We start from the raw sequence: 25,269 nt of genomic DNA on the forward strand, positions 1-25,269 counted from the left end.
CTCAGGTAAATGAATTCATAATGCAAAGTACTATTCAAGGCAAATCTCGTGATATCAATTACAGTTGGATATAATGTCAAACTGTACACATTAGTGATGTCACACCCTATCATGTGCAGGTTAAAAAGTCACGTAATTAAATATTGAGTATGGTAGCACATACTGTAATCCAAGCACTCAGGCTCAGACAGGAGAATCAGAGTTCAAAGGTATACCTGGGCTACATAACTGGACTGTCTGAAAACAAACAAGCCGTAAAACAGGATTAATACAATAAGCACACATCTAGTAAATCTCCTTAGCTCTGTGGTGCTGAGGACTCATCACAAACACTCAGCTCTGCTACTAAGGTGGGGAGGCTAACACAGGCAACTGAAATGGACAGTGTTTATCATTAGCTCTACTTGAGACATTTTCTAGAATCTAAAGAAATTTCAACATGGTTTAGCATAAATGATTTGTAACAGTTTGTATCTGCTGTTAAGCTCTTTAATTCAAGAATGCCTATTTTGGAGCCATCAAAAGTATTATCTTTTAGGAAAAATGGTTATCTTGAAAGATGATTATTCTATAGACCAATTAAGAATGCTAGAGTTGTAGAAACACTATTAGATCACATTAATTCCACTTATACTGGCTTTCAAACAAAGTAACCTTCTTTAAAGAAAAATCCATGTTAAGTGTATAGAGTATAAAAGTTAAAAAGGAAAACATGAAACTCAATGACCCCAAAATTCAACATCTACTGCTTTAACACACTTAAAAAGCAGAGCCTATCTGCCATAGTGCTGTAAACAATGAAATGACATTGTCAACCTTTAGGTGGCAGGCCCACTCACCATTGGAGGGGACAAGCTGAGCTGCATGCCTATAGTAGGACTCTGCCTGGCTGGTCTGGTTTCTGTATCGAGCTGAGAAGAAAACGAAAACTCAGTTTAAAACCATATAGATATATACAAACACACAAAAACCACCAGGAAGGCATGTCCAAAACAGCTAGAGCTTTAAATTCTAAAGATAATAAAGACATAAAGTTGAAAACAAATTAACTATAGGATTATGTGTGACGTGTCCATCCAGCCTTCTGTATCTGGGACATTCAGCATGTAACCAGTTTGAAAGCTTACCTAGCCCCCATTTTCAGGTCCTCCAGTGTCATGCATCACCAGCTCCCACTATGGACTATGCTGGTGACCTGGAGCCGGCCCACAAGAAGGGGTGAGTTATATGGCACTTAAAAACAAAACAAAACAAAAAACACTATACAATACGATCTGAAAATTAAGTATTCCTTCAATATCTTATAAAGTGATTTTTGAAAAATGCCCCATATCTACTGCAGCAGTATTAAGTATGTGTGTGCAAAGAAGACATTTAAAGCAAAACCATCCTAAACATACTGTCACTGCATCTTCTTGCAGAGCTCACTGATATCTTTCATGTGACCTCTCAAAGTGTCACTCATTTATGTCATTAAGAAATCTAAAATCTACTAATTTAAACACAACTAATGTTCCTCATTCCTTGTTATTTCAGGACAAACCATAATCCTATAGTTAATTTGTTTTATAACCTTTTTAGGTCATCTTAAAGGACTGAACACAAAGATAAATTATATAATAACCCCAGATAAAATATACATAACGGAAATTAAAATTTAACCTTTCAAAGGAAGCAACATGAAATGAGCTTTCAGTGCACCAGTAGGAAAAAATAAGAGACAATCTAGTTCTAAAAAAGGTTAATTTATAAACTTTATTCCAAAAGAGCACAAGTTTCTAATGTAGAAAATACAGCATCACTTTGATGATTTACCTTTGACTATATTTTTAGTGTTTCCTATTTGCCTATACCTGGATCAAATCTGAAGAGAATTTAAATGTTAATGAGATTTTTTCCCCAAAAAATTCTACCAATCTCAAAACATGGAGTAATGTAAGTTCCTAAAAGTGAGTTTTATAATTTCATCGTGTATCAATCTACACCACACATGCATATTCCAGTTTCTTCCTATGACCACACCAAAGGAAAGGACGAATGTGTTAGTCTTCCTTCCCAAAGGCTCACCAATGTCTCCCAAGTGGACGAGGCAGTGCTGGCAGATGTAGGAACAGGAGCTAGACTGTGGCTTCACTATGGCGCTGGTGTGCGTCTGTTTATTGCTAATAATTCCCAACTGAGAAGACTTCACACGGCATGGCAAATCTACATTAAACACCGTACACAGTTCCTGTAATAACTGAAAAAAAAAAAAAAACAAGCAAAATTTAGTCAAGTCAGAATGTTCTAACAGTAAAGTTTACACAAAAGTTACGTATCTAAGTATCACATACTAATGAGACTCCAATACAAACTGTATGAAGATTACATGTAATCTTTGATTGGTTGACTCTCATTATCAAAGCACTTTTGGGTAAAGCATTAAAAAAAAAATCAGCAAGCATATTAAAAACAAGGAACTCCATGAAATTACCTACTTATCTTAACATATAAAAATCCTTAAATATTGGTTGGTTATAAATGTTTCTAAAGTGCAAGACAAGGTCTTGACATTTATTTTCATAAGTTCTAGAATGATTCACTCTATCTGGAAGGTGCGAGGAGACTCTTCTGGTCAGAGTTACCAGCCGGTGTATGTCTGTTATTCCTTCTGTTCTGTCTTCTGTCTGTTACACCCTACTCCAATTCTTTCATCTTTAACTAATTCATGTATCTTTCCTCTGGTCTAACCATATCAAGTTTTCCTAAAGAAAACAGACAAGACCAGAACACAAAACCAAAACTACCCTCTGCCCCCAAGACAGGGTTTCTGTTTAGCCCTTGCTGTCCTGGAACTCACTTTGTAGACCAAGTTGGCCTCGAATTAAGATCTGACTGCCTCTGCTGGGATTAAAGGTCTGCACCACCACCCGGCAAACATTCTCTCTTGACCCCAGATTCTTTGTAAGTCTTCTCATGTCTTTTTCTTCTCAACTAGACTCCTCTAAAGGAGCCCACCCTTTCCTCATCTATTTTCTCAATGCTACTCACTCTTGAACCCCATTACCACTGCCTTCGTTCAACTCTTCTACGCCCTCTTCACCACTGGCTTACTAAAGTCTCAGTCAGATAATTGGCTATACAGTAGCCAAACACAATGATCATTTCCCTCTAGCCATTATTTTATTGGACCTCCTGCTGCCTTTAAATGAGCAGATCTTCAGGCTAACCAACTTAGTGCTTTTCCAGCCATTCTTTCCTGTTTCCTTCCTTCAAAACCCCTCACCCATCTTACCAGGCATTTGATTCTCATCTCCTTTCTTTTCCTTCTCACTTAATCTTTACTTTTAATTGCATTCATGCAAATGTCTGTCTTCTATCAGGTGCATGGTAAAAGACAGCCAGTCAGAACACGAGTACTGGGATCCTGCTCACCAAGGGAAGACTGTTCTGTCCCTTTTCTAACCAGCTCCTCACTCTGCCAAGAATGAAGAGTTGACTAGGAAGCAGATCATCACCTGTCACATTACATAGAAACGTGAAAATGCTTTCTTCTCCCCTTTTCCTAGAGTAAGGACTATTACTGTGCTGGCTAGTTTTATGTCAACTTAATCCAAGCTATACAATGGCTTTGGAAAGAGGAAACCTCAATTAAGAAAATGCACCACAGGTCTGACTGGTGGGGGAGGGCCTGGCTTACTCAGGCTGGTGCCACTCCTGGGCGGAAGTCCTGGCATGTTTAAGAAAGCAAGCAAGCCTTGAGGAGCGAGCCAGTCAGCTGCACCACTCCATGGCCTCTGCATCAGCTCCTGCCTTTGAGTTTCTTCTTCCCTGACTTTCCTGGATGATGAACTACAACCTGCAAGTTGAAATAAACCTCAAAACAAAAGTTTCTTTTGTTCATCGTGTTTTATCATAGAAATAGAAACCTATCTGAGACAATCACTATGTTCCATGATGGAAATAACAAACATTCAAATCTCACATGACATGTTACACACTACCAAGAATTTGGTAGAGCCTGACAACACTAAGTTTAAGGTGATTAACAAGGTCAAAACTTTTTTAAAAGAAAATTTGACTATAGTAATCACATAGTAAGCTTTAAAATTCTACAGTAATCAGGTCTCTACCACTCTACGCAAATTATACTTTCATCAAACCCAAAGTATTACACTTTAAAAGATGAACCATCATTTTATATAGTATCAAGGGGGAAAAAAATCCTGGCAATGGTAACTTAACAGTCCTGTTAAAATGCTGGTAATCCAAAAAGTCTATTGCAAGCTTATCTCTATTATAGAAACATTAAAATATGTTTTTTTGTTTTTGAGACAGAGTTTCTCTACAGAGCCCTAAGGATGGCCTTGAACTTATAGAAGATCTGCCTGCCTGTCTCCTGAGTGCTGAGATTAAAGGCATGCACACCACACCTGGGTAAAATATGATTTAAATTTTTAAAAAAGGAAAATATAGTACACATTAAGTTTTCCATGACTTCTATGAACACCAAATCTAGTTTTTTCCATTTTTTAAAAAGCTCATTTGACTTAACAGGGTATATGACTTAGCTCTGCCCTCAGTGAACTTTTTTTCTTGCTTCCCACTTAGCCATTTCTCTTACTTTCTCCATTTGTAATAGTTATTACTCTTATATTAAGTCTGTCCCCATCTGACTAAAGTGAACTGGTCATAAAGTTTACTCTCACCCTGATCTTTCCACTGGGCTCTAAGCTTGGCATAGCCTCTTAAATGTAAGGAGCACCTCATCTGACTTAACACGAACATTCAGTTTCTCCCAGTAAGCCATTCAACTTGTTGCTATTGTAGTTACTAGCTTTGACTCCTCCTAACTCTGATTCCACACATCTAATCCAATCCATCAGAGAGAATCCTACAGACTCCACTTCAGAATGGCAATTTCTTCCTTTACCATAATAACACCCTATCTAGTTTCCATTCCTAACTAGAATATAGAATAACTTTCTATTTGGGGGTGGGTGGGTAGGGGCAACATTAGGATAGGATCTTGCTATGTAATACTGGCTATCCTGAAACTCTGTAGACTAGGTTGGCCTTGAACTTGAATCTGCAGTGACCCTAAGTGTTTTGATGCAGGCATGAACCACCACACCCGGCTCACCACTTCCCTTCATAGCCTCAGTATCTAACTTGTATGATAATAGTTCATTGGCACAGCACTTACTTTGAAAATTTAAGTCTTAGTACCTAATAAAACAGAAACAAATCCGCAAAGCAAAAAAGCAACAGGCTTTTTGACAGTGATCTGTAAAGTGAACACGCCATTACCAGCTGCCTTACTTTCATTTTATGGGTGCTTTGCCTGCACGGATGTCTATGTACCATCAGATTCCCTGGAACTGGAGTTACAGAGAGTGGTGAGCTGCCATGTGAATTCTGGGAATGAGCCCAGGGTTCTCTGGAAGAGCAATCCAGTGCTCTTACTCACTGGGCCATCTCTCCTGTTACTGCTTTAAATTCTAACTATATTTATTTGTATGTTTGTGTGTGCAAGAATGCATTATACACTTGTGGAAGTCAGAGAGCATGCTCTCAGAGCATGTCAGGTGATTAGACATCTTTACCCTCTGAGCCATCTTGCTAGCCCAATATATGCTTTACTTATTTAATATTTATTCAGTTGAACACCAACTCCCTTTCCAGAAGCATCAGTTTATATTAGTAAAAGCTGGCATAAATTTTGAGAATAAAAATGGTACTTGAGGTTTTTCAATAAAGAACGTGGTTGATTTTTATAGTATAAATAAGACAAGTCCCTCTTTCCCCCTTGTCTTCTTTCTCAGAGAAAGAGTCTTACTGTGTAGCCCTGGCTGGCCTGGAACTTGTTATGTACACCAGGCTGGCCTCACATTCCTAAATATCTGCCTCCTGTGTGCTGGGACTAAAGGTATGCTTTATATGCTACCATTCCCTAAAATAACTGCTACAAGATGACCATTAGTTAATATCTTCCAATACAGACATTATTTTCTCTTGTTCTTCATTCAAACAAACGATTAAACTAAAAAAGCCGTTATCTATAGGTGAAGGCAAGCAGCACAAGGAGAACTGGCCAAGGTTTCTTTAGTACACAGTCTTTAAGATCCTATCATTACAAGGGTTGATGAGATGGCTCCATGGGTAAGTGATTGCTACCAAGGCTGATGAACGAACGGAGTTTGATCCCTGGAGCCCTAAGGTAGAGTAAACTGACTACCACAAATTGTCTTGACTTTCATCCATGTGCTATGGAACAATGTGGCATACACACACATACACAAAATAAAATGAATTTAAAAATTTATTATCCATTTAATTTACAAATAGATAAAATAGCAATTAAAATATTTAATGTGCAAGTATTTAGATAAGCACAGCATATGTGTAAAAGTCCATGGAAGTCAGAAGGTTCTCTGGAACTGGAGTTACAGGCAGTTGAGAGCTGCCATGTGAGTGAGCACATTGGTCCTCCATGTAAGAGCAACAAGTGCACTCAACTACTGAGCCATCTCTCTAGCCTGAAACAGCAATTTTCCCAAATAATTATGCTTAAAGAACACTCCATGAACATTTATTTCTTTGTAAATTACATCAGGATGTGACTAAGGAAAAGGAAAATAAGTGAAGATAATATAGCTTATTTTTCAACTGAATAAAAAATGACTCAATTTCTTAGGTAGTTTAAAACAATCAATGAGCCGGGCGGTGGTGGCACACGCCTTTAATCCCAGCACTCGGGAGGCAGAGCCAGGCGGATCTCTGTGAGTTCGAGGCCAGCCTGGACTACCAAGTGAGTTCCAGGAAAAGGCGCAAAGCTACACAGAGAAACCCTGTCTCAAAAAAAAAAAATAAATAAAAAAATAAAACAATCAATGATCCAAATAAATGCCACTGTGCAAATAGTACTACAAAAATTCACTTTGCAACTTTTTAAAAGATTTTTTTTTTACATTTATATTTTATGTATGAGTGTTCTGTATGTATACCTGCATACCAGAAGAGGGCATCAGATCCTATTATAAATGGTTGTGACCAACCATGTGGTTGCTGGGAATTGAACTCAGGACCTCTAGAAGAGCAGCAGTGCTCTTAACCACTGACCCATCTCTCTAGCCCAACACTAACTTTTAACAACTCATCTAGTACAACAAAGTTATTACTTTCATAATGACTACACTTGGTTTGATCACATGACTACTTCCATATCTCCCTGAGGTTTGGCTCTCATTATACCTGTTTTTATTCATACAATTAAACCTCTATCTTAAGAATGTTTCTTTCTCCCTCTCTGGCAATACTGGGGGGTTTGAACCCAAAACCTCCTACTACATTCCCAAACTTAAGTCTGTATCTTTTAAAAAGGTATTACAAGTAATTTCAGACATCTATCTGATGGGAGATTATATGTAATCAACTTTCAGATGTCTCATAAGGCAGTTAATAGTATTTACATATACAAAAGATGTGTACAAAGAGCAGAGCACCACTAAAGCTAGAGTATTCATACACAAAGCAGAACTCACCTGAGTATAGAAGCCACTAGCTGCCTCTAGGAACAGAGAAAGGTTTGCCTGGACTTCACTCCGATTTGGGTTTGCTCGATTCTTTGCTTGGCCTTGTAGTGTTGTGATCTGATTCTTAAAGGCATGATTCCAGCTGAAAACAAAATGTAATTCTATTTGGTATAGTAGTGACTCACTGGGCAGACACTGGTCCCCCTGAGAACAAGAAAGAACTGTTTATTATACCACACCAAACAACAAACCAGCATTAAAGTTATTTATTTCAATAACTTCATGCTTTTCTTTGAACAAGACTAGCCATGCAATAGAACACAACTGACTTTAGTGGACACTTACCAAATGCTCCAGGTAAGCAGAATGTGGCTTCCACTATGAACCTTTAGAGCTATTACAGTAAGAACTACTTAAGAATCCCAGCATAAAAACCAGAACCACAGTGGCAAGATCAAAGTAAAATAAGCTATTAACAATTTTAACACACCGGGTCAAAAATAATTATACCCTGCTCCGGTGACACATTGCAGGGGGTGGGAGGAGTGCTTTGTAGACACTAAGTTCTATCCTTTACTTTCCCCCACTAATTATCCGTAGCGTTCATTTCTATTCCTGTTTAATGATTTTGTTTATTTATCTTATAGGTTAAGGCTTAATATTTTCTTTGCAGCATGAAATAGAAGCCACATTTCAATTTTTGTTATTTAAACACAATGCAGAAATATACCAAAAATGACATTAATCGCATATTATCAGCTTAAATTCAATAATAGTGAAATATAGTAACAAATGTCAACATCTAATTTTGAGGCTCTAGAACTCGGGTTTTAAAAAATAGTTCAGGGCATCAATAATCCCTTAATATTGGTGATGCTTTCTCATCATGGACTCAAGTATTACAGATATGAGTTCTAATTTGTTATTTAGTTAAAAACTACTAGATTTTCTAAAAACACAGTGCACAAAAAGCACAGAAAAAAGGAAAACCAACTTGTCACAACTTGGACTATTAGAGGCTTTACTAGAACAAATGTTCTTTTTAAATTTTTTTTTTGGAGACAGGGTTTCACTATGTAACCCTGGTTGTCCTGGAACTCACTCTGTCGACCAGGCTGGACTCGAAATCAGAGATCGGCCTGCCTCTGCTTCCCAAGTGCTGGGATTAAAGACCGAGTCTTCTTAACTGCTGCTTAAGTCTCCATCAAACTAACTATCCCTGCTTCAACTTATAAGACACGATTTTCTACAAAAGCCTTGCATTGACTCATCGGGGAATCTGGTTATCTGCCATTTCATCCTTCACAGAAAGAACAAGTGGAATAGCCTAAACACACAAAATCTTTCTTTAGTTTTCTGGTGAGCAGGAAGGAAGATATAGCCACCGATTTGATTAAGCAAACTGTTCTTACAATCAAATATACTTTCCTGTTGAAGAAACAGGATGATGTTAAGCCCAAATGCAAAGTCCCACTGATCAAGAAAAGTTTCTCTTTACAATCATGGCTTAAATATAAGACTTAATATAGATATTTAGAATTTGAAGTATTATACATATGTTTAAGTTTGTTTACTCCAATGCGCTCTAAGAGCATTTTACTTTTGGTAAAATTCAGATCTAAATATCCTCCTCTTACCTTCCAAGAATGCACCTGAAAAAACACTAATGGTTAAATGCTTGTTTAAAAAAAAAAAAATCACTATTAGAATTTCTTTGAAAAAGCTTACAGTAGAGTACATTTAAAAATTACCAATTAACCATTAATGTTTGAAAACCTTGAAGAGATTCCTGATTGCGCAGGAACATCACAAATGGTAATACTTACAGATCCTGTTCTACTTTCTTGTCTAAAGCATATTCCAGATCAGTAACTAGCATTTTCTGGTACAAGTCCTGCAGAGCTTGCCTGGATGTCCAGACCTCAGCTGGACCCAGCTTAGAATCTGCGTGTTAACAAAACAAACAAAACACCAGCATATAGTTAAATCACTTAACCCACAAGTCACACCAATGTTTCCTTCTCTCTCCATCCACTGCTGCACAAGTTTTATGTTACTATATTTCAAATGACTTTCACCTTCTGCCTTCCAGCTAATGACTAACTTTGATTTAAAATGTTTTTTGTTTGTCTTTTAGCTATTTTTTAAAACCATGTATTTGTGTGCATGTGTATGAAACTCATGAGTGTGTGGGGGTGTATGCACTTGCAAGTAGAGCAAAAGAGAGCATCAGGCATCCTTCTAGGCAAGGTCTCTCACTGAGCCTGCAGCTACAGGTTTTTCAGTGAGGGTGTCAGGAAGTCCAGTGATCTTCCTATCTCTACCTTCCCCATTCCTTAACGCTGAGGTTACAGGTATGCCCAGAATGATTTTACATGGTTGCTGGAATCTCATCTCCAGTCCCCATGCTCATACAACAAGAACTCCCGTGTTTTGACCCATTTTCTCCGCCTCTGTCTTTCAGCTTTAAAATAACATTATAAAATTAAAATGGCCATTAAAAAATGATTGACTCTTTGCTTCTAGTTTAGATTTCTGCCTGTTCATGTCACAGCAGGTAATATATCTCACAAGTCACTCCATTTGAAATAATAGATTTCTATCAAATTGTTTGTTTACCCCTGTTAACTGTATCTCCATTCAAATCATGGTTCTCATTTTATTTTGAATCATTCCTACAATGATCCTTGCAAAATTTTCCTATCAGCTCACCATCCAGCAGATGCCTGGATTATCCATACTCTATTATACTACCCAAATGAAACAGTGAGAATCATTTTCATGAATGGGACATGGCCATCCAAGGCACTTCTGTGATCAGTCTATACTATAGCCAAAATTAAAGTGAAGAAAGGCAGAAGCCTGGTGTTAAACTGCTCAAAAGACCAGAGGAGTTAACTGTATATGGAATAAAATTAGGAAGTCAGGCTCTGGTTACATTTAAGAACTGGGACCACATTGTCTGCCAAAGTCCTATAGGGTTTGAACAGTCCAAATGCTGACAGTAAGCTGTCTCAGTAGAACTACTTAATGAACTTTTCAATTACAAATTTCCAATATCCAATTATGCAATTCAATTTCATCTAGGAGCTTGCTGCTATATATTGCCACAATTTTCACACCTCTTTAGGTTGGCCATTAGTACCCATAAGCCACCACAATCCTATTCAGCAAAGAGAATGCCCTGCATATTTGAGTTAATACAGAGGTTTGCCGGCTAGTAAGAATTGAGTCTTATAAAGTGGGTTTTTTTTTGGTTGTTGTTGTTGTTCATTTGTTTGGAGACAGGATCTCACTGTGTAGCTGAGGCTAGCCTGGAACTCTATGAGCTTGTACTCCTGCTACCTTCACTTCGAATGTGCTGGGATTACGGTGTGTGCCACTGCACTGGGCTTTGGGGGACTCAGAAGTCATTCAAATGAGTACACATAAACGCTTTGGGGAAAAGTATATGTATGTATGTATGTATGTATGTATGTATGTATGTATACATATATATGCAGCGTCATATTGTTCCATACACACGATACAGATAGCACTCTAATGCCAATTCAAGAATATAATACAATTCTGACACTAGTATCACACATGTGTTAATAGGAAGAACAGCAGTGAATATACTGTAAGCCCTGCTCTTTTTGTCTGGTTTCTTATGATACAATAATCAGGTTCCTCAGAAACATTAACCTGTAACTGTCAAAGATGATATATTCCCTCTTCCCCTCTTCAATTATAAATCTTGGCCAGAATGCTGGTTATCAGTTAACATTAGCTGAATTCTTCATTGGCTAATCACACAACTAAACTCCTCCCAAACTAGAATACTATTTATTATCATGTATCTCTCTGACAGGTTAGAATAACACATACTATTATGAAGGACATGCTGATCACTAGCTTTGAATTATCTATTTATTTCAGTGGCTAAGTCCAAAATTCTTCCCAAAGGGCTTTAGCTATTACTCAGAGCAGAAAAGATGTATGAGAAAAAGCAGTTCACTGAATTTCACACTTTTAGTGCAGTTTCTCTGTCAACATTTTCCCTGAAGGCTACCTACTACTCAGGTTTGAGGCACTATAAGTTGAAAAGAGCATTTTCCTAGGAAAATATTAATCAAACATAGCTTTATATAGTTACAATGGGGTATGAATTAATTTATATATTATTAATAAAAGATTCATAAAATTAAATAATCATATGCATTAATAGCAATTCAAATGTGGCATATATTACATTAAACTCCTGAGAAGTATTTAAGGAAGAACCTAAAGTATAAGACCAATAAACATCTAAAGCAAAGTTATTATTGCTCTTGGCAACCAGCACAGGGTTTGGTACTACATCTAATGTGAGAAAGGGAATTTTCTTCCATTAACTTAATATAATAGAATAAGTACTAAAAAAGAATTAAGACAGCCAATACCTGTCATTTCAGCCTTCAGGACTTCTGCCTGCCTAGATAAGAAAAAAAAAATTAGTTAAAAAAAAACAAGTCAAATTAATAGAATTACACTGCATTATCAAGTGAAACAATGCATTACACTAAAGCTGTATAGCTGTGAAATTGACGTCCTCCTTTAACAGTCGGTATATATAGCACTGGGTCTTGACAAATTGGCGTCACAATTTACAAATTACTTCACAGATTAAACTGGTTTCTTCTCCAAATCTGACTGTAAAGATAGTATATTACAAGGTTTTCTCCCAAAGCCTTGAAGACTATTTGTTTTCAGTTTACCGATTACTATAAGCATTTCAAATTCCACTGTTCCCCAGCTGCTTGTTCCTATTCCTTTCTCCAGGGAAAACAATTCCCACGACTGGGCATTTACTGCACTTACAGAGCCCTCTCCTTATGAGATCAAAGTTCATTTCAATGAGATGCTCTTCTAGCATTTAATCAGGACTTGATTTTTCTTTCCTCTCTTGACAATCTTCAAAGTTCCCTTGCTATTGGGTTTTTCAAACATGTTCAAGTTTCCCACATTTTTTAAAACCTAGTACTTCCCCTCTGAAATGCAAGAACTGTCTGTACTGGAGAGGTCCTAAACTGACCTTACGGTCCATCCTAAGTGCAGACTTCATTCTCTTTGAGTGCTTTCATCTTGGTAGTTTATCAAGGCTTTCAACGCTGTGGAAAGTAACTTCCCGAAGGTCCTTCATGCCCAACCTTCTTCTAAAGCCTCAATACCTACCGAGTCCAGAGAAATGCATCCTCTAGATGCCTACTGAAACCCACTACTTTTAGCCACCCTCCAACGTTATACCCACTCCTCAGATGAACTACTGCAAAAGAGATTTTTGAATGTATGCTTGTTCTTACCAATTATCCACCTGAACTTAGTGATTTAATGATTTTTCACTACAAAGTCTTTAGTGACAAATTCTGGAGTCTCTGAACTTTCCACTACTCCTCTCCCCTTAATCTAGTGGTCTGTCACTGGACTTTTGAAAAGGAGAGTCCCTGGGCTAAGAACACACCCCCTTTTGCTGGCTAACAACCACTTATGCTTTGTGTCTGAGGCAGAGCACTACACTTCCTTGGGAAACACATCTGGGGTAAGGAAATCCTTTGGCTACCAAAGTCACTTTATAATAAGTAGTATCACAGCTTTTAAAAACATGTACCATTAGAATCTCTTTTTGAGTAGCATATTGCTCAGCAGGAGCTCTAAAACACGCTCTCCCACAAGGTTCTGGTATTCTCTACACAGAAGAATGATTACAGTTAACAATACATGTTGACTATCTAATCTTAACAGCCAGAAGTAGATTCTGAATGTTATCTCCACAAAGAAGTGATAAATACATTGGGTGAAGAATATGCCAAACATCCTGAGGCTGGATCAAGAGCAAATGAATACATGCGTTCAAACATCACACTGTAGGTGTGATTACATGGCAACTAACATAAGAAAATTGAAGATTATTACAGCATGACATTTCCATTTCAAAAGAACTAAACTGGAACAAAAACTAGAATACTAAGGTACTAAACATTTACAGAACACTATTTTACATAATTAAGTATTTTATAGTAACTGTACATTTTTAAAAATTGTTTTTATTTCATGTGTATGGGTGTTTTACTTGGGTCCTGGATTTTGTCAACTTGACACGTTATTAGTCATTTGAGAAGGAACTGTAACTGAGAAAATGACCTCACCAGATTGGCCTGTGGACAAGCCTATAAGGCATTTTCTTGACTGATTAATTATGTGGGAGGGCCCAGCTCTCTGGGGGAGGTGCTACCACTGGGCAAGTGGTCCTGAGTTGGATAAGAAAGTAAGCTGAGTAAGCAAGCAAGACAATGCCCTTACTTCCCTTCATGATGGACGATTACTCAAGTCTAAGTGAAATAAACCCTTTCCTCTCGAGCTGCTTTTGGTCATGGTGTTTATCACAGCAACAGAAACCTTAACCAAGTCAGTCTGTGTGTACATCTGTGCATCACTTGTGTGCCTGGCACCAACAGAGACCAAAAGAAGGTATTTTGAGAACTCTGTTACAGAGGTCATGAGCTATCATGTAGGTGGGAATGGAACAAGTATCCTCTGAAGAGAAGCCAGTGTTCTTACCACTCCAGCCCCCATTGTTGTAAAATTTAACTTCAGTAAAATAGAAAATGAATTCTTTTATCCCTGTAGTCTTTAAAGATATCCACTGCTTGCATGTGCATGGTGTGTGTGTGTGTGTGTGTGTGTGTGTGTAAAGCTTTTGAAGAGAATCACAATGGGGATTAACACAAAAGAACTATCAATACAAATGAACAATGCACACAAGATAGCTATGTTTAGTACTGAATGTTATATACCAAATTTGATCATCCATTAGTCCAGATTCTCTGGTCACTTTAGGTCTTAACTTTTAACATTTTTTTAAAAAAAAATCTGGGGGCTAGAGAGATGGCTCAGGGGTTAAGAGCACTGACTGCTCTTCCAGAGGTCCTGAGTTCAATTCCTAGCAACCACACGGTGGCTCACAACCATCTGTATTGAAATCTGGTGCCCTCTTCTGGCCTGCTGCCATACATGCTGTATACATAATAAATGAATAAATCTTAAAAAAAAAAAAAAAAAAAAAAAGCCTTTACAAGGCTGCTAGCATATGACCTTAAAATTCCAAGATCATACAACTTGAGAAAACAACACACACCCTCCTCACCAGTCAAAGCTGCCCTGTCTTTTTCCCAAAATGGAGTACTCTCCTGTCTATGAAATTTTAAGTTTTCCTTCTAAAGGAAAACAAAAACAAACAAACAAACAAAAAAAAAAAGAAACTATATTCCAACAATTCTTGATAAAGAACTTCAACAAATTAGTATTAGTTTATAGTCAATGCTCATATAGATACAAGCATCTTTAAAAAACAAACAATAACAACAAAAACCCAGGGCCTCACTAATATATATGCATATATATATATCTTTGACTGGGCTGGAATTTTTTGTGGAATAGGCTGTCTTTGCACTGACAGGATACACCTGCCTCTACAGTGCCACCTGTCTGGACGTGACAAGTCTTAATGTCTCCTCAGAAGAATTATGTGAGCAATGGTGAGGTATATTTGCTCTTACTTTAAACTGAAGGAATTAGTGAACGGAATGAAAATACCAAGAATCTAAAAATTAAATCACTGTACTCTTTATAATAAAACAGTACAATTAGATACTTATAAAATATAAAACTTTCACTGGGCGGTGGTGCCACACCAGCACTGGGAGGCAGAGGCAGAGGCAGGTGGATTTCTGTGAGTTTGAGGCTAGCCCAGGCTACAGAGTAAGTTCCAGGAATGGCATAAAGCTACACAGAGAAACCCTGTCTTGAAAAAAACCAAAAAACTTTAAAAATATTATATATATTGTCTTTGGGCTTTTTGTTTGTTTTGTTTATTTTGCTATTTAGTACCAGCCAGCCTTGAACTTCCATAGCCATCCTGCCTTAGTCTCCCCCAAGTGCTGAGACTACAGGTGTGCTACCATACCCAGTAGCACTTAGTTATTCATTAAGAGAAATAAACTAGCTGGGCGGTGGTGGTGCCGGCCTTTAATCCCAGTACTGGGGAGGCAGCCAGGCGGACCTCTGTGAGTTCAAAGCCAGCCTGGTGTACAGAGCGATAACCAGGACAGGCACCAAAACTACACAGAAAAACCCTGTCTTGAAAAACAGGGGGTGGGGGTGGGAGAAGAGGAAAGAGAGAGAAATAAACTGTCTGTTAAACAGTAAAAAAAAAAAAAAAAAAAAAAGTGACATTAAAGGGCTGAAAAAAAAGGCTGGATCAATGATAATAAATACATTAGAAGCTATAATCTGAACAATTCGCATGGAGATAACATAATCAAGATCTATAACTATATTTAATGCATTTAATCCAAGCACTAGCTACTACAAGAGCCAGCAATATAACACCACTGATAGACACTGTTCGAAGGGCCTTGTGTAAGTAATCGTTTAATGTAAACTATGTGCTATTACTGCCTCCATTTTATACTTGAAGCAAACATAAGCCATATAGACATATAAATAGAGGTTAAGTAACAAGCCCATGGTCACAGAATTAGAAGTAGTACTTGAACTCAGCAGTTTGGCTTCAGAGTTTAGTTCCTTTTTTTTTTTTTTTTCTTTTTTCTTTTTCTCCGAGACAGGGTTTCTCTGTGTAGCTTTGCGCCTTTCCTGGAACTCACTCTGTAGCCCAAGTTGGCCTCCAACTCAGAGATCCGCCTGTCTCTGCCTCCCGAATACTGGGATTAAAGGCATGCGCCACCACTGCCCCAGAGTTTAGTTCCTAATCACTACAGCTAAGCTCTTCTGAGTCTAAGAAATTAAAAGTAAAAGTAAAACTAAACGCTAGTAATGGCCCATAGCACTGGGACACGTAAAATAAAGGTTTTTCTACTTGAACCTCAGACCCACTTTCTCTGCTTTTAGATAGATAGATAGATAGATAGATAGATAGATAGATAGATAGATAGATAGATAGATAAAAAAATCAGAAACCATTCTAAAGTCACAGCTATCCAAACGAAACACCCCAATGCTAAGGCACTCTCTTATTTGGGAGAAGTGGCTAGGGTAGTTGGGTTTCTTTTTTTCTTCCCCTACCAAGCAAGAGCCAAGGTGGGTTAAGTTAACTTTGTTCACTAGTTCAACATATCGTTTTAAGGAACAATTTGGGATAATTACTATATTTACCTATAGTCATAAACATAAGAACCAAATCATAACAAATTATGCCAAATAATAAGCCAAATACCGTAAGGTGAGTATGTACTTATGAACACACAGAAACACATAAATATATAGCTCTCTAGACAGCAAGTTTTCTAATAACAAATTAACTGGAGAAAAATAAACTACTGTTGTACTGTTAACTGTCATTCAGAAGAAACTCTAGGAAAGATGCTGTTACTAAGAGTTTTCTTCAGTTCAGGTTAACAAAAATGTGAATTTGCTTTCTCTCAGTGTATAAAATCTTTGTGCATGCCAATACTCTACAACAGCATCTCTCAACCTGTGGGTTGTGACCCCTTTTGGGATTGAATGATCCTTTCACAGGGTCACATATCAGATATTCTGCATATCAGAGACTTACATTACGATTCATAACAGTAACAAAAGTACAGGTATGAAGGAGCAATGAAATAATTTTATGGTTGGGGGTGACCATAACATGAGGAACTGGATTAAAGGCTTGCAGCATTCGGAAGGTTGAAAACCACTGCTCTATACCATACATTCATTCACTCCATGACCTATATATACTCTTTGAGTACGTGGATATAGTTTCTGAAGGTCCATTCTGATCTACGAATTTCAAGGAGAGCCAAAGACAAAACAGTAAAACAGACAAAGATAAGTACAAAGTCAAAACCTACAGATGAAGTTAGAGAACCAAGGAAGGTAGCAGATTATGAGAAGACTTGCATGCTGTGTTTAAGAGTTCAAATTTGCTGGGCGGTGGTGGCGCACACTTTAATCCCAGCACTCGGGAGGCAGAGCCAAGAGGATCTCTGTGAGTTCGAGGCCAGCCTGGTCTACAGAGCGAGATCCAGGAAAGGTGCAAAGCTACACAGAGAAACCCTGTCTTGAAAAACCAACCAAACAACCAACCAAACAAACAAAAAAAGAGTTCAAATTCAGCCTGGCGGTGGTGGCGCACACCTTTAATCCCAGCTCTTGGAGGCAGAGCCAGGCAGATCTCTGTGAGTTTGAGGCCAGACTGGTCTACAGAGCTAGATCCAGGACAGGCACCAAAACTACACCGAGACCTGTCTTGAAAAATAACAAGAGTTCAAATTCAGTCCTGTAATAGGAAATCAATGCTGAATTCAAAGTGAGAGTATAGCAGCACTATTAGGTTACTGCATGCATATGTGGGCACTGCATGCATACAGGGCACATAACACACATGGGAAAATGACACCAGATGTATGAAGCATAGATTCAAGGTCAAGAATGGAAATGAGATCGCGATAATACTGCTAAGTAGAACTCCTTTCCAAGAACTCTCCCAAGTTAAACTAGGAAAGGGAGACAATGCAGACTATCATCATTTCAGCTAGTGAGCTTGGACAGTGGGTACTTGAGAACACTCAAGTGTCCAGGCAGGCACTTAGAGATGACAGTTCTGAAGAGTAAATGAGACAAAGCACGCTAAGTGGCATCTCAAAGCACAACAATCAGTGACCACCAAACTACCTGCTACCCGGGATCCTAACTATAATCAAGTGTCCCTTCCCTACTGCTTCCTGGGTCGCTTCGGAAAGAACACAAAGGATTAAAGACAATGGATCCAAGTGGCAGTCAAAAACCCCAGTTCTTCACCTCCACATAATGCTTAAGCTCTTTAGATGCCATAAAATCATGTTCTCACATGGACAGAAAATAAAACCAATATATTTTTAATATGAATAGAAAATAACATCAGTGGTAGACACAGAGAACACAAAAGAACTTAGTCAGGATGTTTCATCACTTCTCTCTAAACAACAGTTATGATTATATCTAATTATTTCAAGGTAATATTTAAAAACTTGAGACTTGATAACATATGAAGCAAATAATAAATGACTGAAACACCATGCTGACAACAGTTAAAATTAAAAGCCTAATAATATCATTTGATAATGTATTATTTGCTAGGTCTTCTTGTCATGATTTCATCTATTACAGAATCTTTACACTCCACCTGGCACGGAGGTACATGCCTGTAACACACCGGTAGTCCCGAGAAAGAGGCAACTGGACTCTACTTTAAAACCAAACCAAACCAAACCAAAACGGGTAGGTAGGGATGTAACTCAATGGTAAAATGCTTGTTGAGCCATGTCCAATAGTCCACACTTGACCCTCAGCACTGAAAACAAGCAAACAACTTGAAATTTCTGTCATTCTATCAGGTAAGTAGTAATGTGCACATTTTGCTGATGAGGAAATGGGCAGAGGGATGAGATCATTTTCTCACTGTCACAGGATTAGAAAGTAGCAGAGCTCTGATTCCACCTTGCAATCTAATTCCAGAACGAGAGCTCATGAGCATTATAAAAATGAAGCAGGTTTTCTGAAATGAAGTAGCTACAAATGTCACCATCAATCATGGTATCCACATACAGATGGTATCCACATACAGATGGTATCCACATACCATCACCTCTAAGTGTAAAGCCACATCTCTGATAGTAATCAGACGTGCTGTCATTATTAAGATGCTACAGCCAGAGTTACCAACTGGTCATGTAGAAGAGGTCTTCTGGACTACATTATCACAAAACTCTCAAGGTCTTTGTGACCTTTAATTGCATCCATGCTGACATATAGAATCCAGGACTGATGTTTTCTGTGTTCAAATAACATCACTAAATATTGTAAAAGAAATTTTCTTTGACTCTAAAAAATAATTGGCAAGACAAATTTCAGGAGGCTGAAAGACAGCTCAGCAATTAAAAGCACTGGCTATTCTCCCAGAGGACCCAGGTTCATTTCCCAGCACTGACATTTGGTGGCTCACACATTTCTAATCCCAGTCCCAGGGTATCCAACACCTTCTTCTGTGCTCTGCATACTGCATGCTTGTGGCACACATACACACATGCAGGCAAAACACCCATATACATAAGATAAAAATAAAGGAAACATTTCATATGAAAAAGACGAATCACATGTCTCTAGGCTTATAAATACTCACTTTATATCTAAACATAAAAATTCCTGAAATGTATTTCAGTACATTTTAAAAAGTTTCCTTGGACCACAAGGTATCAATGTTAATGTCAAAGTAAACCTAGCTTAATTTCTCACAAAGCCACATAAGCAAAAATAGAATCTTTAGCATATCTTTTCCACATCCTTCAGAAAGTCTCAAATTCTTTTAGCAATGTCCATTGAATATTAAAAATGTAATATACACTTTGGCAATTAATAACAATGCAGAAATCCCTTGTAATTTTTATCCTACCTAATATTACTTGATTTCAGATGCTCCTCTGATTTCAAGTTTTCGGTCCTCATCTGGGACTAAATGAAACGTTTTTCTCCCACAATGACTATCTGCAAGAACATCCAATTTCTCACAAGGTAGAATGGTTTAAGACACTCTAGATAGAGGAGAGGAGGAAAATATGAGTTAACACAAAAAAATAAGAGAATGCCCCTGGGGAAAATCTTTTAAAAATTTGAAATGACTTAATGACAAAATTTTTCTCCTTTTTATATTAGTTTCTTAAAACATCTTTAAATGTTGTTTTGTATATATTTCTAACAGGTTTTGTTTTAGACACTAAACACTGCTCTCATGTGCTTCAATGTTTACAAGCTGAGTGATCTCTACAGGATAGTGTGACATCAGTTTCCTACCAGGGATCTGCAGAGTGAGACTGCCCTGGTATATATAACATCAAAACAGATAGATTTTTATATTTATTTATTTATTTATTTATTTATTTATTTATTTATTTATTTATTTATTTATTAGACTGAGTTTCTCTGTGTCAACAGCCCTGGCTGTCCTGGAACTCACGGAGATCTGCCTGCCTCTGCCTCCAGAGTTTTGGGATTAAAGGCGTGTGCCACCACTGCCCAACAACAGATAGACTCTTAACCAATAGAAAATCACATAAAAGCAATTAAACCACAGGTACAGGTGAGGTGGTATGAAGGATGTTTAAATTCTAAGATCAGCAGAGGTCAGGTTTTTTGGTTTTCATTTAGTCACTGAACAGTACTTGGTCATTTTTATGTGAGACCACACTGCATTAAGGGAGGAATATGCACTGATAAACTAGGCAACAAACAGTCCTTGCTAGTGATGTAATACAGAACATATACACAGATCAACAAAGAAGCAGGTAATAGAAGGTAGTGGTTAAAAAGCGTGGCTCCAGGGGTTGGGGATTTAGCACAGAGTGCTTGCCTAGCAAGTGCAAGGCCCTGGGTTCAGTCCTCAGCTGGGGGGGTGGGGTGAGGGCGTGGCTCCAGAATCATGTGCTAGTGTGATAGAAAGTAAGTCACAGGAAAAAACAATTTCCTGAGGTACTAACTCAAAAGACTTGGGCAAAGTGAGTTAATTACTGGCTATTGATTATTATTTAAATTTATAGTTCTTATGTGCTAAACATTATACTGAAGTGTTCATTATATATAATCTCACAGAATGGGGGCATAAGAAGAGACACTGCTATGCGTCTTCTTAGACTAGCTAGGTTCAAATGAAGCTCGTCTATTTGCAAGCCATATACCACAAGATGAATCACTGCTCTACATCCCAGTTTGGTTAGAAGATGGAGATAATTAAACAAGCCACCTCACTGAGATGTTCTGAGGATAAAGGAGACTAACACAAGTCATTGCTACTGTAAGCACTGAAAAAAAAAAAAAGTCACCCACTATTGCATTTATCTTTATCATTTATAGTTAATTACAACTCCCAGCCAGCCAAAAAAACATAAATACTACTTTCTTCTACAAATTAGGAAAGTGAAGCTAGAAACTCCTATTAATCAATTTTAGATAGAACATAAGGGTTTTCATAATTTTAAGCAATAAACTATGTCTTAACAGAAATGTCAAACGTGCAGGAAGGGGCTTTGTTGCTATACTTTTAAAGCATATATTCATGGGAAAGAATGCGACAAAGCAATTCTAACTTCCTTGACATAGCAAATCAGATGGCAAAGCTCTGACCCTGACCTGGAGAGCCTCGAATTGTTACTCTTAATTTCTTGCTACTCTGCCTCTCAGCACCTGCATCTTCATCTGTGCTTCCACTCAACCTGGAATGTTCTCTCATTTCCTCATCTGGCCAACCCACTCCTGGCTAGAGTAAAAACTGAGTAACTCCTGCTTGAAAGGTGTGGTTAGCCAATTATTCCAGTGCCTGTGTGCATGCAGTTTCACTACAGCACTATACAAATAAATCATTTGTTTATACATTTTTCTACACACACACACACACACACACACACACACACACACACACACACACACACACACACACCACCCAGCATGGTACTTACAATGACATTCACCCAAATAAATATAAATCAATGTGGACGATGTCTCAATTTAAAGTCAGGATCCTAACATTTGGTTACTAAAAGCCTGATACTAGTTTTTAGTTACTTCAGAAAAAAATTAAAATAAAAACAAGAAATCTGAGAACCAAGAATATCAGACTTTTTTTTTTTAAGGAAATACACCACCTTATATAACTAAAGAAACACATGAGCATTTACTTGTCTCTCTAAAAATTCAGATTCTGCTTTCATCCAAGTGGATTTATGTAGTATGTATCAAACAGTAAATAATTGTACAAAAATTAAAACATGAGACACACAATAAAACAGTTCAAAAGTCTCCATTAATTAAACAAGATCTAGATTTGGCCATCAACAACAAGAAAGGTTATTTCTTCTGATCTCAATTTTTAGATTAGATGAGATATACCAGAGCAACAGTTTTCAATTAGCCTTTTAAAAAACACTCGATTCTTTGTAATAACACCTATACCTTCCTGAACTATGCAAGCAAAGCAAACTTAAAACATTAAAATGAATAAACATGTCCTACAACAGAGGAAAAATAAAAAAGAAAGCAATTTTAATTAAATTAGCATCATGATAGATAAACAGCCAGAAGAGTGCCTTAAAAACAATAGTGAGGGGCTGGAGAGATGGCCCAGTGGTTAAGAGCACTGTCTGCTCTTCCAGAGGTGCTGAGTTCAACTCCCAGCAACCACATGGTGGCTCACAACCATCTCTAGTGGGATCTGATGCCCTCTTCTGGCCTGCAGGTGTACATACAGATAAAGCACTCATACACATACATGAATAATAAAATCTTAACCAAAAAAATAAAAAAAAAATAAAAAAAATTAAAAAAAAAATAGCCAGGCGGTGGTGGCGAACACCTTTAATCCCAGCACTCGGGAGGCAGAGGCAGGCAGATCTCTGTGAGTTCGAGGCCAGCCTGGGCTACCAAGTGAGTCCCAGGAAAGGCGCAAAGCTACACAGAGAAACCTGTCTCGAAAAACAAAACAAAACAAAAACCAATAGTGAAGTAAACAGATATTTGTATGTGAATAGCAGAAGCAGGATTAACAGAACACCCAAAAGGGTCCAGATTTGAAGGAGTAGAAAATATAACTGAACTTGTGTTAATGCAAATGAAAAGAAAAAGGAGACCCTTTGTGCTATTAAATGGTCAAATCCAAAGCACCGATGGGGACGTGGCTCCCTCCACAGGCACTCTCCCTGACTGTTAATGGTAGCACAGAGGAGGACAACCAATGCACAACAGTCTGGCAGCTTCTTACACTTGACACCCATCATACAACTCAGAAATTGTGCTTCCGGCACCTATACAAACAAAATGAAAACTTGTGTCTACACACCCTGTGCACAGATGCTTACAGCAATTTTATTCATTATTATCAAATCCTGGAAACAACCAAGATGCTCTGCAACAGGTGAATAGTCTATGGTACATCCTGACAACTATTGATTATTTAGCATATGAAAAAGGAGAAAGAGACCTTAACACATATTGTTAAGGGAAAGAAGTCAATCTGAAACAGCTAAATGTGATTTTTAACTGTATGAAAAACCGGAAAAGAAAACTATGGTGACAGAAATAACTTCAGCGAGGGCCTAAAAGTGCTCTGAAAATGTTTTTAAGTCTAAAAGAAAGGAAAAAAACAAAAACAGGAGTTTTGATTCTATCCTTTGACATTGGAAAAGTAATCATAGTCCTTTATATAATGTAAAGTACCAAATACATTTAGATTAGGAAAGTCCAACTTCCTAACCTGCAGTAGGAAGATGATATGGGAGGTGAGCAAGTGAATTAAAGAGCTGGCAGCAATATTTAAGACACCGAGTTAACTACAAAGAGGACCTGTTACAGTACTTTCAGGTGATCCCTGGAATTAAAAGAGATGGAAAAATCAAACGTTTACCAGAAACCATTACTTAGCCCACATTCTCCATTTTATTGAGACAGCTCCCTTTTTTATTGACTTTCCTATCTGATCTAAGAAATGGGTCCCATAATCAAATAATGTAACAAACTAAACCTGACACAGGTCACATAGAGTGATCACATACTTCCTGACATCTGCACTCTTCTCAACTCTCTTCACACACTGACCTTGGTTTGTCCTGTCATTTCTTTTGACAGAGACTTGACGGGCATTTGTGCTCGCCCTTTTCTAACATCATCTGTTAGATGGGGACCAGAGACCACTTAAAACAGACCTCACCTTCTCAACTATTACAGCCATCCAAGAGCGGATGAATTAGACCATGAAGGTCAGCACCAACTTGAGCTAGCCTGAGAGATGAAGGCTTCTGAGCCAAAATCTCTGGAACTGAAGACATGATCTGACCTGCCTTAGATTTATCAGGTTCCACTGAGCTGTTATATTAAACACTGACTGACTCACCAACAGGCAGCCATGATGAGATGGTAGATGTGAGCAGACTCTAGCAAATAACATCTGTCAACAGACTGATGCTGGGGTATGGGACATCATGGATCAAGATGGTTCCATGGTTTTCAGTAGAAAAAAACTGGGAGACTTTAGCACTTATTAAGGGAGAAGACAATAGAAGTAGGTGTTAGAAGGAGAGTTCACTGGGGGGGGTCAACAATACTTGGCAGCTGATGCTGTATAAAGGCACTTGCTATTATTTTTGATAACGATAAAATCAGAGATTTTTAGATATGCGGAGAAATGTCAGTGTCTCTTTTAGGATCTGGGTTTAAAGGAAACAGTGAGTACTGGTGCTCGTCCCCAAGTAACCAGTATACAGATGTGATGATTTGTTTGAAGCCCAGGGTAGCACTGAGAGAAAGAAGAGTGTCAGAGGACAGAAGTCTGAGACAAATCAGAAACTACACTGAGGATAGAAAACAGATGAAATTGTTGAACATGATTATTCTAGAAGCCAAATGGAAAAAAATGTGTCAAAAAGGCAGAACCTCTAAATGCTGCTCAAAGATTAAAAAGCGAGATGAAGTCTACAAACTGATCACTGGATTTAGCTATGTCTACATTGAGGATCATAGTAAAACAAAGCCTTTCTTTGGAAAAGTGGAGCATTAAGACAGTGACTATGGATTGTCTTCAACTGTGACTGAGTGTAGACAGGGCCTTGCTCTGTAGCCCAGGCTGGCACCGAACTCATGGCAATCCTCCTGTCTCAGCCATTTCTCCCAGCTTACAAAAGGGTTTTTTAAGATGGATACATACCATTTCTTT

General features: G+C 37.9%; 1 protein-coding gene across 16 annotated transcripts in view; it reads right to left on the minus strand.

Annotated features, from left to right (window-relative positions):
• Positions 1-25,269, minus strand: part of Smg7 (SMG7 nonsense mediated mRNA decay factor) — an 81,903-nt gene that overhangs the window by 25,538 nt on the left and 31,096 nt on the right. For 6 of the 16 annotated variants that reach the window (XM_076547627.1, XM_076547621.1, XM_076547620.1 and 3 more), the window contains 5 exons: positions 11,939-11,970; positions 9,341-9,458; positions 7,524-7,656; positions 2,068-2,239; positions 840-911 (listed from right to left, as the gene is read on the minus strand). In XM_076547627.1, the coding sequence (XP_076403742.1) occupies positions 840-911; positions 2,068-2,239; positions 7,524-7,656; positions 9,341-9,458; positions 11,939-11,970 (527 nt within the window). Of the gene's footprint in view, positions 1-839; positions 912-1,127; positions 1,234-2,067; positions 2,240-7,523; positions 7,719-9,340; positions 9,459-11,938; positions 11,971-19,968; positions 20,108-25,269 lie in introns of those variants that run through there. The other 10 variants (XM_076547623.1, XM_042258310.2, XM_076547629.1 and 7 more) reach the window with 6 other exon arrangements.

This window comes from Peromyscus maniculatus, chromosome 11 (assembly GCF_049852395.1).
Source record: "Peromyscus maniculatus bairdii isolate BWxNUB_F1_BW_parent chromosome 11, HU_Pman_BW_mat_3.1, whole genome shotgun sequence".
Taxonomy (NCBI): Eukaryota; Metazoa; Chordata; class Mammalia; order Rodentia; family Cricetidae; genus Peromyscus; species Peromyscus maniculatus.